We start from the raw sequence: 13,762 nt of genomic DNA on the forward strand, positions 1-13,762 counted from the left end.
GGGAGTCCCGGCAGTGCTTACCTGGGGCAGCTCCCAGGAAGCATCCGGCAGATCCCTCTGGCTCCTAGGGGCGGGGGAGTGACTGCTACCCTCACTGATCACATCAAAAGTGGCGCCTTAGGCGCCGACTCCCTGGGTGCTCCGGGGCTGGAGCACCCATGGGGAAAAATTGGTGGGTGCAGAGCACCCACCAGCAGCTCCTCGCCCCGCGCCCAGCCCACTGCCGCTCCGCCTCCTCCCCTGAACCCACCGCCCCGCTCTGCTTCTCTGCGCCGGCTTCCCGCGAATGAGCTGTTTGGCGGGAAGCCGGGGAGGGTTGAGAAGCAGGCGGCGGCTTCCCGCTCAGGCCGAGGGTGGCGGAGGTGAGCTGGGGTGGGGAGCGGTTCCCCTGCAGCGCCCCTCTCCCCCCCCCATACCATGCACACACACACACACACACCCCCCACTGGTGGTTCCCAGCCAATGGGAGCTGCGGAGCTAGCACTCGGGGCAGGGGTGTTACACAGAGCCGCCTAGCCGCACCTCTGCCTAGGAGCAGTAGGATATGTTGCTGCTTGTGGGGAACCGCCCCAGGTGAGTGCCACCCTCCCATGCCCCTCCTGCACTCCGAACCCCTCATGCCCGTTCCTCCGTCTAGGAGCAGCAGGGACATGTCGCCGCTTCTAGGGACCCATGTGGAGCCAGGTAGGGAGCCTGTCAGCCCCACGCCAATCGGACTATAAACCGGACTTTCAATGAATATCAGAAATGCTGATTTACAGAGCTTTCCGGTTGATAAAGCGCCGATAACACAGCTTTTACTGTAATTAGTCATCGCCTCTTGTTTTTCATATCTTGGAAGGAGCTGCAGATGCAGGCTTTATAGATGGTGAGTTTTTTGTTTTTTAAAAAGGAGAAGTGAAGCCACACTTAGCTTGACCGTACAATTCCATACATTCAAATGATCATGAAAATTAAAATGCCAAACACAAAATATACAGGCCTTTAAGAAACATTTTGCCTTTTCAGTTCATTAGTAAGTTTATCCTGGGATGTGAGTTGCATAAAGAAATTTTTGAAGATCAGATGTCCTGAGTTCTTAAAACTCTATTTTCCCTCTTGAAATGTAAAAAGAGCCCCATATAAAAAAGCTAGTCTGATTTTAATTAGGAGTACAATAAAACATGGATTCTAGAAAACAGATGTCATCCTTGTTCACTAGGTATTACTACAACAATCACATCAGTGTTGAAACTGTTGAAAAGGGTATATTTAATAAAAGTTAATGACTGTTAAAACCTCCCAGTGTTGTAATACAAAACAGTTTTATTGTACTGTAAGCACGAAGTGTTGCAGCTTGCTCAATTTTTCATTTGAGCTCCTTTTCAATACCATGCAAGTTACAAATGTATTAACTTTGCAGATTTTTCCTTAAATGTTTAGTAAATATACATTCATATACTACTATTTAAAATATTTTGCTAATTTCTATCTCTCTACTCCAAATAGTCCATGCTGTGTCCAAACTAAAATCTTGGACTGTCTCTCTGACATCTTTTCATGGATGTCTTGCCATCAATTCAAGCTCAACATGGCTAAAACAGAGCTCAAACTCTCCCTGCTATCTCATTTCTCATTGACCATGGAAAATACCATCAACCTGCCTGTCACTCAGGCCCATAACCTCAGTGTCATCTCTGAGTTGGAGCCCTCACACACAGATCATCACATCCAGGCTATGTCCCAAGTCTTGCGGATTCTTTCAGCATATCATCTCTTAGGATGCACCCTTTCCTATCCATCCACACAGCTGAAACTCTAGTCCAGGCTCTCATCTAGGATCTCAGTTACACCACCATCCTTTTCTCTGGCCTTGACAAATACAATCTTGTCCATCCATTCAGAATCCTGCTGTAGAGATCATTTTCCTGTCCCCTTACTTTGACCATCTCCCCCTGCTTTGTATCCATCCACTGGCTCCGTCTTCTCTGGTGTATTAAATAATCAACAACTCCTACTTTTGATCTGCCCATGCTGCCAGCCTCTACCACCCACTTGTTAAATTTTCAAGCAAGCACCTTTGTGCTTTCTCCGATGCTAACCCTAAGACTTCGAAGAAGCTCTCCATAAATATCTACAAAACTAACTCAATCCTTCTTCAAACTCTGCTCTGCCATGATACCCACAAAAACTTTACAACAGTTAGGCTGTGGTGGCTGAGACCACAGCCTCTCACTGTTTTCTTGCACTCCTCCATCAGACTGCCTGTGTATCCATCTGTCTGTCTCTTGCCTGATACTTAGATTGTAAATTCTTTGGGGGCAGGGATTATCTTTTTGCTCTGTTGCTACTGTGCCTAGCACAATGAGGTCCTGGTCCATGACTGGGACTCCTACGAGTTACAATACATACATAATAAATTATTAATAGCGATTATCTGTAGGATGAAAACATGAAGCCACATGTGGCCAACTGTTATAAATCTCCATGAGGTCTGAAGTAAATCTAGTCAGTTTGCAATATAAATCAAGTTTAATAACTATCTACACTCTCCTAAGAGCTACTCATAGAGTGATATTCTTGAAAGGTCAGACTTCCAGTGCCAGCAGGGCAGTTTAAAATGTCTCATATATATCAATGCAAAGGCTGTAGATGTCAAAATGGAGGACACTGCCATTATAAGTCTGGATCTTACAGACTTCAACAAAGGGAAACAAATACAGGTCAGATACTATATATGTATACATCTGATGAGGCGTTCACCTTTATCAGCTCGCTTATTTTGAACAAAACACCTTCGGCCAGATCTTCAGGTTGGCGTATACTCACATAGCTTCAATGTAAATTGGCATAGCTCCATCAGTTGGTGGATCTGGCTCCAAAAAGAACCCTAGGGAATGTTGGGGTTTGTGATTTACACAAACAGTATTTAAAGACACACTGCTGGAATACATCCATATTAAAACAATTTCTCCATTTCTAGTGGTTTTGAAATGCTAATCTTTCAAAACTGAAAAATCTTACCTACAACATTATAAATAGCATTTTTATGGTAGGCCAAATCACACCAGTTCCTGGAAGCTAAGATCCATAATCTGAATTCTTCCCAGACTGCTGAACATCACTTCAAGCACAAACAATGCTCTGCTATCCTTGTCTATCCTCGACCACTCTTTGCATGTTCTCTCTGTGTTAAGTTCCACAAATTTTCCCTCCCCAGGTAGTATTTGGAGGGATTCTTTCAGTGTTCCTCCAGTTGCCCAAGAACACACTTGCCATGGCAGATGCTCTGGCTTCATTCCTAACAGATATCCCAAATAATTCCATCTTCTCTTCTGGATAGCTTTAGAGAAAATGAGCTGTTGAATGCTCTGATAAATCTCAGCATTTGTTATAAATTCATTCCATTTAATATTTAGTATTTTTCTAAGGCATTTAGAGACTTGCCTGTACCTTTGGGGGATTTCCAGCTATTACATCCATGCATTAAGACAGATATAATATTTGAGTTGAACATTTGTAGTCTGGTCTTTAAGTTGTAGACTTTCGATGACCAAATCTTGTTTAAGCTGGGGACTTCAGCTGCCACTTTACCAATTTGTGACATTATTTCCTTATGGCCCTCTCCACTGGCTTGCATGCATGTTATTGCCAACATATGTGAATTAACTCACTTCTTTCTATTCCTCTGCCTTCTAAAGTAATGCTTGAGTTGGAAGTTGCTGGGATTCTCATTTGATTTTTCCTCCCACAATTGATTATTAACCCCATCTTTTTTGCAGTGCTGGTCTTTATTTGCATGTTGGTTGAGCTGTCACTTAGGCTAGCTAGATCAGCACAAAATAGATCTTCTATACTGTTGTTAAGCTGCCTTGATTATATTAGTTATTTTTACTGGCATACCATAACTCTTAAAAATGTTCCCAATTGAATCAGAACAGATGCATCAAATGCTTTCTTGAAATATATGACAACTGGTTTTTGCCATAGGACATTCTCTTTGATTATTCTTCTTAGGGGAAAATCTGGCGGACACATGAGTTTCTGGGTTTTAGTTTAATACCACTACCACACTCATCTCCCTAAATATGCCCTGGCTAAGCAAGTACCAAGGACATTCAAAAAAGTTGGTTCATTCTCTGTAATTATGAGCAGAAGAGACTAAACGGAAGAAGTTTTCAAAGTCTCTTAGGTTCCTGACAACCACAAAAAAAGATAAGAGTTTCAAACAAACAGTAACTGTTAATGACAGTTTCTACTGATGATTAAAAAATACTTGATTGGAAAAGATGAATTTGTTACCAACAGTCTCAGTGTTCTCAAAAGACTTATCAACTTCTATACCTAATCCAACTACACAGAGGAAACAAAAGGTCTTATGCTCAAATAACTTTGTTAGTCTAAGGTGGCACAAGTACTCCTTTTCTTTTTAAAAGGTCTAAGGTTCCCCTCAAATCATCCAAAGGAGGAAGTTGCAAGCACCAGGGAACAAGTGCATGCTGTTACATCACTGACATCAGTCCCAGTCACACTAGCACCAAGGTCTCCCTCTTCCATCAACAATGGGCTGAGAAGAAAGTATGAGAATTTCTTAGGTCTTGTCTAGACTGGCATAAAATGTGTCTTTTTAAAATACACCTTTTACCCTAGCTTAGATAAGCTCTTACTAGACAGAATGTTCACCATTTCTCATAAAAAGATGGGGAGTGCAATGGGGGAAGGGTATCTTCTTTCACCTCACAAAGAGCCCTAGTACTGAGCCAAGAGCTAATTAATGCCCCCCAACCATGGTAACAGCATCAGCTCCTTCCTCCCCCCCCCCCAGCAGTGACTGGATGCATCCTGACGAATGATGGAGAGGAGCCAGAAGAAAGGGCAGCATGCTAAAGGAGGCCGCAGCGAACTTGGGATAACAGACTCTTACCACTGCTCCCTGCTGCTGTATGCCTGTTGTGTACCAGCTGACAACTTGGCCTATCAGGCCTTCTCTACACTACATTTTTCCTTAAAGTTTCCCACCATTGTTACAGATTCACTGGTGGTAGCAACAGCGGTCATCTAGTGCAGACCAGTTGCTGGTATTTCAGCTGCATCAGAGCAGGCCTAGATAGCATGGAAATTAAAACACCGGCTCTCACCCACACACTACCTATGCTAGTTCTCCCACTATTATCACTGATGGAGCCACACCGGAAAAGTTAAAACAAGGCTTCAGTAGCTACACTTCTCCGACTTGCATTCTCTCACTAGCAGGAAGATTCTGACCAACCAGCAGTCACAAAACCGTTGCCCACTCCTCTCCCTCCTGTTTGCAGACAAGTCGAGGGAGAAATATTCCTCTCAGACAAGGATCTAGAGATGTGTAAAGGCAGATTTTTCTAACAAAAATGGAAGTGGCAGGGAACGGCATTGTGCTTGCTCTGCCCTTTTTCCATCCTCAGAAGTAACAGGAATGTCAAGTCTGATATTCCCCTGTTTTTTCAGGAAGACTTTTGGTGGACCAAAGAATATGAACTGGAGAGCTGACTCGCAGGGCTTGTCTGCATAGGGAAATTAACTGGAATAAAATATTTCACAATAGCTCACTCTGTGAGCTCACTTATTCCAGCATAGGCGTGGTCACATGGAGAGTGGTCCCAGAATATTTTTTTTCAGAACAGTTTACCACAGGGCAAGGGTGCTGAATCTTTAATGAAATCCTTTATCCAGAATGCTCATTAGTCAAGTGAAATTAAGTGTTAAAGTTGTAAACAATAAGCGACTAAAAAAAAAAACACTTCTCCTTCCAACTGTTCAGTTTTCTGTCTTTTTACTCTTAGGATATCAATTTCACTAGTTCTCCAGGCACCATCTAGCAGTCAAAGGAAAAGAAGGCTGGATTTCTAATGTGTAAAAACCATACACAAAAATTTGCAAATTAAACACTTTTCATGCCTTCTTTATAGATTTTTTTTTAAGAGAACATTTCCCTGTTTTCCCTTTTTAAATTATCACCTTTAATGTTCAATTAGTTATTTTCTCATTTAGGATAAAATTATATAGGAAACATCCCCACAAAGAGAACAATGTGAAAAAATTAAGCAATGCGTGTTTTAGATGTTCCCTATTCAGAAGCAGGGCTTGGTAAATCAGCTGGCCCCAGACAAGACAGAGGCTTGCCCTAGCTAGCTAGCAATAGTACTTAGCTTAGATTCTGCAAATGTTGATTGTCTATCATTTACCAAAAAGTTTCTAGCCCTTGCACTTGTGAAGATAATTTGACATTAGATTATTGTTCGAAAGCTAGTCCTTTTCCAAATCTTGGCGATAGATTGCTCCAGGGCCACTTTTCTGTTACTCATAACTTTGTTAAACATCAAAAAAGTAAAATTAACAAAATTCTGATAATTTTTATTGATGATATTCAAAACTTTGTGCATATCATGTTATGCATACTTAGTAAAGCAATGAGAAGCTGCAGAAACAGACACTGGAGCTAATTACTCTGATGCGCCACACAAAACATGGCTGATTAAAAAGGTAAAGCAATGGAGACCATTTCCCCCCCCTTGCAGAAACAGGAAGTACTTATGCATAAAGAGACAGAAAATCTCCCCCTCTCACAACACCTGGGGAGGTGCGACTTCACATTTTTCAGACTTTTACTAATCAGTAACTGATATTGATGACATAGATTAGCCTTTTTGGCTGAGTTTCCCACCACTGCTCACACTGGCAGAGCTCAATCAGTGTTAACAGTGAGATTTTTTTTAAAAACACAAAGTCCATGATGAATGGTTCCAGAGATAAGATGCTGGAATAGCCTCAGCAAAACGGTCATCCCCGCTCATCATCTGTGTATCTGTTGGCCTTGGAACTTGGCTTCTCATCAGGTTTTGCTGGTGGAGACCACACCCTCCTTTCTCATGCTGGAATTGAATAATGGATGTCTAGTCAAGTTTTTAAGTCCCAACTAAGAATTAAACATGCAGACGATAACTGTAGTTTTAATGAAACTAGAAACCAAATACGAGTGTTGCATTATAGACATGTAAACTACTGGTATATAAGGCATACTGAACACCCGAGATTACCTCTTAAAATTCTCCTGTATGTTACCCTTAATAGATAATATTTAAAACAGAAGGAACAATTTACTCCAAAAGTTATTGAATACTCAGGAAATAAATGTTATAGTATCAAGAAAGAAGATGATAGCGTTCTTGTTTAGTTTCCTTTTCTAGTATGTGTAGTCACAAGCAGCATGTCTTTAATAATATTAACTAGTTTTACTATGCAGCACATACACTTAAGATGGCGCAAGCGTCATGCTGCTAATGGTGAGCACAGAGAAAAAACCCTGTTGGCAGCACCAAGCATTTGTACCCAGTTTATAAAATTTAGGGGGCTAAACATTACTTTAGCATATACTATCCTTTTAAGCTGGATTACTTTTGTTTTTGGCCAAATTCACACCAAAGAACTGAACAGTAGAGTAAGAGACCCTATTTGGAAATAAAGGGTAAGCATATTGGTATTATCCTGTTTAACAAAAGCCCAAAAGAATAACAACCGAGGCTTACTAATTGAAAACAAAAACCCCTCTCAGAGACCCTGTTTCTCCCCACAAGGCACAAGTGGCAACAGGCCTCCATGAACCCATACTGAAGATGGTTTAACTGCAAGGGAAGAGGCAAAACCCAAATAATTGTCAGTAATATGTCAGTTTGTTAATTATACTGGGCTCAAGTGTCCATAAGGAATGAAACTAGAACTACAGAAGTTCTGAGCTATATAAAGCAGAATGGCTTTCAAGTGTCTTTCAAAGTTTTCCATGAGTCAGTAAGTCCATAAGCCACCAATTCACATTTAAAATTACTATCATCACTGATCTACATTTACATACAGCTTCTCTTTTTCATTCTTCATACACCTATAGCTACTCACCTACATAATTAAGTTCAGGACTTCACAGCACACTCAACTAGCAGATAACAAGTCTCACTTTATATCCTCTTGCAAATACTCATGAATCGGACGTACCCAAGTGTTAAGATTCCTTTATTCTTATACTAAATTCCAGAGTAAACTGTCAAGTAAGATGGTTTCCCAATCTTTGCTGCTCCTGTATTTATAGTATTGCAACTTTTTTTCTGCTCTATGACAAATACTAACTTTTATCCAAATTCTTACAAAATTACAAAATTTAGTTCTGTTTCCAACATCGTCAGGGGGGAAAAAAAAGATGGAAACCACCACAGGATTTATGTTGCGTCTCCAAATATGAGAGAAACTTGAACATTGATGCTTATTTTTAGTTTTGTTAACGTGGTGTAAAATAAGAGAGATTCAACTAAATGAATGTATGAGAGTAGAAAATTTAACTATAGTGAGTCATCATCACTAAAGCTTTGGCTCAAATGTTGCATTTCTGTAGCTTCAAGAAAACATTACTGGAAAATGGAAAGAATCAGCTTCAAAGAATCCTTCAATACACACAGTCAAACCTAACCCACCTCAAACAATTTGGGACTGTTAAGCAACATTTGATGTTTGCAGTACTGTAGATATGTTGGTCCCCAGATTTTAGAGAGACAAGGTGGGTGAAGAAGAGCTCTGTGTAGCTTGAAAGCTTGCCTCTTCCACCAACAGAAATTGGCTCAATAAAAATATATGACCTCACTCATCTTGTCTCTCAAGTAACACAGACTTTCAACAAGTTCTCTGCTCCAAGTTGCATAAATGTCAACTCATGTCCTTCCTTTTATGGCTACCCACATCTTTGCTCTATGCATTTATAACATCAGGAAGAGTATTCCTAAATTACAACTTAAATTTTATACTGTTTCTTTTTCAAACAAAAAACATACTCCACAATACTTTAGAGTTAATACAACTTCACAGGAAGATTCAGAAGGAAGTTCTTCCCACATTGAAGTAGGTCTCCAGGAAGCAGCAGCCAATAAATTCTCATTCTTGAGCTTCACCTTTAGCTTATCCCCTCCCTCCTATGTACACTGATTCTTACACCGAAAAATAAAATAAAAATAAAATGGCAGATCACATCCAGCAGCAGCAGGAAAATGGGAAAAAGCTGCCAAATAAAAGAGGGTGGTCAGAAAAATAACAGCCACGGACACAGAATGAAGGGACTAAAAAAACTGAACCCTCCATACCTTTTCAAGACCAGCCTTTAAACTGGGCCAAGCTCAGTAAAGGTCATTTACTTATGGTGCAACATTTTCTATGAGGCTTCCCGATAGTTATTAGCGCTGAGTGGAACACAGGAGTTTAGAACGGGAACCACCCATATGTACCCTACTTGTATGCATTTTGCTACATAAGACTTTTTTTTTTTAAATTGAAACAAATTGCAATTGGTGCAAAGGTAGCACTTCCCCCACAAGTAAATTGCTCAGTATTTTCACATACAGTATTTGCAACCTCTAGCTGCACAAAATCAATATCCACCAGAAAAAGCTAGTTCAGCCACAAAGATATTTAATTCATCTCACTTCCAGTATGATTTAAATAGTAAAGCATTTTATATCTTTCTCTCATTTGACCTTCTCAGATGATTCTCTGATACAAAGACCAAGATAACAAATCTCAAAAAAAACCAGGAGTACTTGTGGCACTTAGAGACTAACACAGCTGCTACTCTAAATCTCAAAAAAGGTATCAATATAGGGTGACCAGACAGCAAATGTGAAAAATCGGGATGGGGGAGGAGGGTAATAGGAGCCTATATAAGAAAAAGACCCAAAAATCGGGACCGTCCCTATAAAATCAGGACATCTGGTCACCCTAACAACAACAATATAAACATACTCTGCCTTCTGCAGATGGAGATTAAATTAATCCCTCCTCAAAGCGCATTGGTGGAGTTTGTTTAATCTAAAAACCTAATAACCAAAATACTGTGCTCCCCAGCAAACTCTACACCTTCAACATACAATAAGGTTTATTTCTCGAAGCTTTCATTTCCCCCTTTTGAATCTGAATTAAAAATTCTTAGAGAAGAAAGTTATTTACACTTTGGAACATACATTGTTCAGTAAACTCTCTCTTTTCTAGAGGATCAGCGTCTTGAAGAGGAATTTTTACTTATGGGTTCAAAATTTTAAGAATCTCCACTCTTCCTCCCTCCCCCCCAACCTCAACAAAAACCAGCCAATTATGGAAACCAAAACTGCAGAAGATGCCTTAAAAAAAAAAAAAAAAAACAGAAAAACCCCCGACGACGACGTCACAGTTCATTGTTCACATATCCCTTCCAGTACAAACAGCACTCTGGAGTTGTTTTCAGTATCAGAACACCTCATCACATTTGTACCTTTCAAAAAAATACTGTGTTGATTTTCTCAGCATATACAGACATTCTCTTCCTTCCCAATCTGGCTTTAAAAATCCATCAATTTTTGAAATAACTACTGAGCAGCTGTGTATTTTCGTTTCTGCTGCCTGTAACCGTTCTACCTTTATTAATCTGGTGTATCTATTTTCTGACAGATTGTAGAGAGCTTTAAACAAGAGTATGGTTCTTATTAATACAAATCTACACACTAAAAAGCCACCCCCTCTTCTCATCCAAACACTATTACACTCTCAAGCACTCTTTTTCTTTTTGCGAATACAGACTAACACGGCTGCGACTCTGAAACCTGAAATTATACACAGAACATAGGCATGAAATCAGGTGCACACACATCACAGTTAATCAACGGCAAGTCATTCCCTACTTACTCCAAGCCAAGAGCAGAACAAGGGTGGGTTTTGGGGTTATTCTATTTTATTTTTTTTTAAGTTGTGTAATGCTCCGTGTGGCAGCAAAAAAGCAGCTCAGGCCACTGAATTCCACCGGGCCTATGCATTAAGTGTCACTGATGTGAATCAATTATCTTGGAGACGAAGATGCATTAAACAGAACGGCCAAAAGCTCCCCGCGCAAATCCTGGATATTAATTTTCTGAAATCCAGCTTTTGCACGCCCCTCCCCCGCAAAATGGCGACGTGGACCGCAGGGAGGAGGAGGAGGAGGAGGAGAAACGAGAGTGCAGCACCCTCCGGAGAGGGAATAGAGGCCGATGGGGAGGCGAGGGGTGATGTGGGGGGGCAAGAGGGGCGCCCGGGGGCAGGGAAGGAGGGATGGGGGGGAAAGGAAGGGAAGGACACAGTATAACCGGGGCAGGAGAAGGGGAATGTGACAGGGGGTGGAATGAAGGGGGCAGATCCCCGGGGGGTCTCCAGCCCCCCCCCCCGGGCAGGCTGGGGTGGGAAGCGGGCGGCGGGGCGGAGAGGCGGACGAGCCCCAGCCCCACAGACCGGGCGGCGGGGGGGTAGTGGGGATTAGGCCCCAGTGCCGCTGATGGGGCGGGCGGCGCAGGCCCGAGGAGGAGGGGAAGCGCCACGGGGAGCTAAAGAGGCAGAGGAAGGCCCGGGGCAGGGGAGGATCGCGGCTGGGGAGCGGGCCCCGGTACCTTTTTTTCTCGCCGGTGATCTCCATGGCGGCGGCCCCTGTCGCAGTCCGGGCCGGCGGCTCCAATCCCCGCAGGGGGTAGCGCGGCGCTGGGGGGAGGCGCAGCCGAGGGGCCGGGGCTCAGCGCATGGGGCAGGCGGCGGGGCCTGCGGAGGGGACGGGACGGGCTCGGCGTCGGCTCTGACCGCACAAGGCTGCGGGCTGCTCGCTCCTCGCCGAGCGCTGGGAGGCGGAGGACGAGGGGGCGGGCGGGCAGGCGGCCGGGGCCGGGCCTGCCAGGCGTCGCACCACTGAGAGGCCGCGCCGCCGCCCGGCCCCCCTCGCCGGCTGGGTCAGCTGAGCAAACAGCTGGGCGGGGGCTGGAGTCTCACGTGTTGGGCTGTGTGCGGGGCGGGCTGGGGACGAGCCCCCCTCCGCCCGGCCCCCGGCGACACGGCGCGGCCTGCAGAGTGCTCGGGGCGGGGCCAGGCTGCAGCGTCCCCGAGCCCGCCACCCCGCGGGGCCGGAGACCCCCCCGCCGGGTCCCCGAGCCCGCCACCCCGCGGGGCCGGAGACCCCCCCGCCGGGTCCCCGAGCCCGCCACCCCGCGGGGCCGGAGACCCCCCCGCCGGGTCCCCGAGCCCGCCACCCCGGGCACCCCGCGGGGCCGGAGACTCCCTCCCCGCCACCGGCACCCCGTGCACACAGCAGGACTAGAGACCCTCCCCTCTCCCGAGCCTGCCACCGGCATCTGGCGGGGCTAGAGACCCCCCCCCAGCCTGCCACCGGCACCCCGTGGGGCTAGAGACCCACACACCCCCCCCAGCCTGCCACCGGCACCCCGTGGGGCTAGAGACCCCCCCCCCAGCCTGCCACCGGCACCCCGTGGGGCTAGAGACCCCCCCCAGCCTGCCACCGGCACCCCGTGGGGCTAGAGACCCCCCCCCAGCCTGCCACCGGCACCCCGTGGGGCTAGAGATCCACCCCCCCCAGCCTGCCACCGGCACCCCGTGGGGCTAGAGATCCACCCCCCCCAGCCTGCCACCGGCACCCCGTGGGGCTAGAGATCCACCCCCCCCAGCCTGCCACCGGCACCCCGTGGGGCTAGAGATCCACCCCCCCCCCGAGCCTGCCACCGGCACCCCGTGGGGCTAGAGATCCACACACCTCCCCCCCAGCCTGCCACCGGCACCCCGTGGGGCTAGAGATCCACACACCTCCCCCCCAGCCTGCCACCGGCACCCCGTGCACACAGCAGGACTAGAGACCCTCCCCTCTCCCGAGCCTGCCACCGGCATCTGGCGGGGCTAGAGACCCCCCCCCAGCCTGCCACCGGCACCCCGTGGGGCTAGAGATCCACCCCCCCCCGAGCCTGCCACCGGCACCCCGTGGGGCTAGAGATCCACACCCCCCCCCAGCCTGCCACCGGCACCCCGTGGGGCTAGAGATCCACCCCCCCCCCGAGCCTGCCACCGGCACCCCGTGGGGCTAGAGATCCACCCCCCCCCGAGCCTGCCACTGGCACCCCGTGGGGCTAGAGATCCACACACCTCCCCCCCAACCTGCCACCGGCACTCCGTGGGGCTAGAGACCCCCCCCAGCCTGCCACCGGCACCCCGTGGGGCTAGAGATCCACCCCCCCCCCCAGCCTGCCACCGGCACCCCGTGCACACAGCAGGACTAGAGACCCTCCCCTCTCCCGAGCCTGCCACTGGCATCTGGCGGGGCTAGAGACCCCCCCCCAGCCTGCCACCGGCACCCCGTGGGGCTAGAGATCCACCCCCCCCCGAGCCTGCCACCGGCACCCCGTGGGGCTAGAGATCCACACACCTCCCCCCCAGCCTGCCACCGGCACCCCGTGGGGCTAGAGATCCACACACCTCCCCCCCAGCCTGCCACCGGCACCCCGTGGGGCTAGAGATCCACCCCCCCCCCAGCCTGCCACCGGCACCCCGTGGGGCTAGAGATCCACCCCCCCCCGAGCCTGCCACCGGCACCCCGTGCACACAGCAGGGCTAGACCCCCCCCCATGCAGAGAGGGAGTCTAGGGACCCCCAAGACTGCCTCCAAGACCCCCATTGCGAGCCTGACATTGACACTCCCCCTATGCACATCCCCAGTGGTCCTAGAGAAACCCTCGCTCCCTGGGCCTGCCCCTGAGAACCCCTTCCCACACAGAGATCCTTACCTCTGTTGATAGAGACAGGTCTGCAGAGGTTTTCACCCCTCCAAACACAAAGTGAGGCCTGAGAAACTCCCCTCCCCAACATGGAGACGCAGATGGGGCAGCGTATCACCACCAGCACTTACTAACATCAACAAGAGAAGCCTGCAGAGACATCACCA

General features: G+C 47.1%; 1 protein-coding gene across 2 annotated transcripts in view; it reads right to left on the reverse strand.

Annotated features, from left to right (window-relative positions):
- HIF1A (hypoxia inducible factor 1 subunit alpha) overlaps window positions 1–11,680 on the reverse strand; it is a 41,805-nt gene extending 30,125 nt beyond the window's left edge. The window contains exon 1 of one of the 2 annotated variants that reach the window (XM_084630340.1): window positions 11,439–11,680. In XM_084630340.1, the coding sequence (XP_084486466.1) occupies window positions 11,439–11,464 (26 nt within the window). In that variant the 5' untranslated portion in view covers window positions 11,465–11,680. The remainder of the gene's footprint in view (window positions 1–11,438) is intronic. The other variant, XM_084630339.1, reaches the window with a different exon arrangement.
- Between the last annotated feature and the right edge of the window lie 2,082 nt (window positions 11,681–13,762).

Source organism: Lepidochelys olivacea (assembly GCF_965140295.1).
Source record: "Lepidochelys olivacea isolate rLepOli2 genome assembly, chromosome: 6".
Taxonomy (NCBI): domain Eukaryota; kingdom Metazoa; phylum Chordata; order Testudines; family Cheloniidae; genus Lepidochelys; species Lepidochelys olivacea.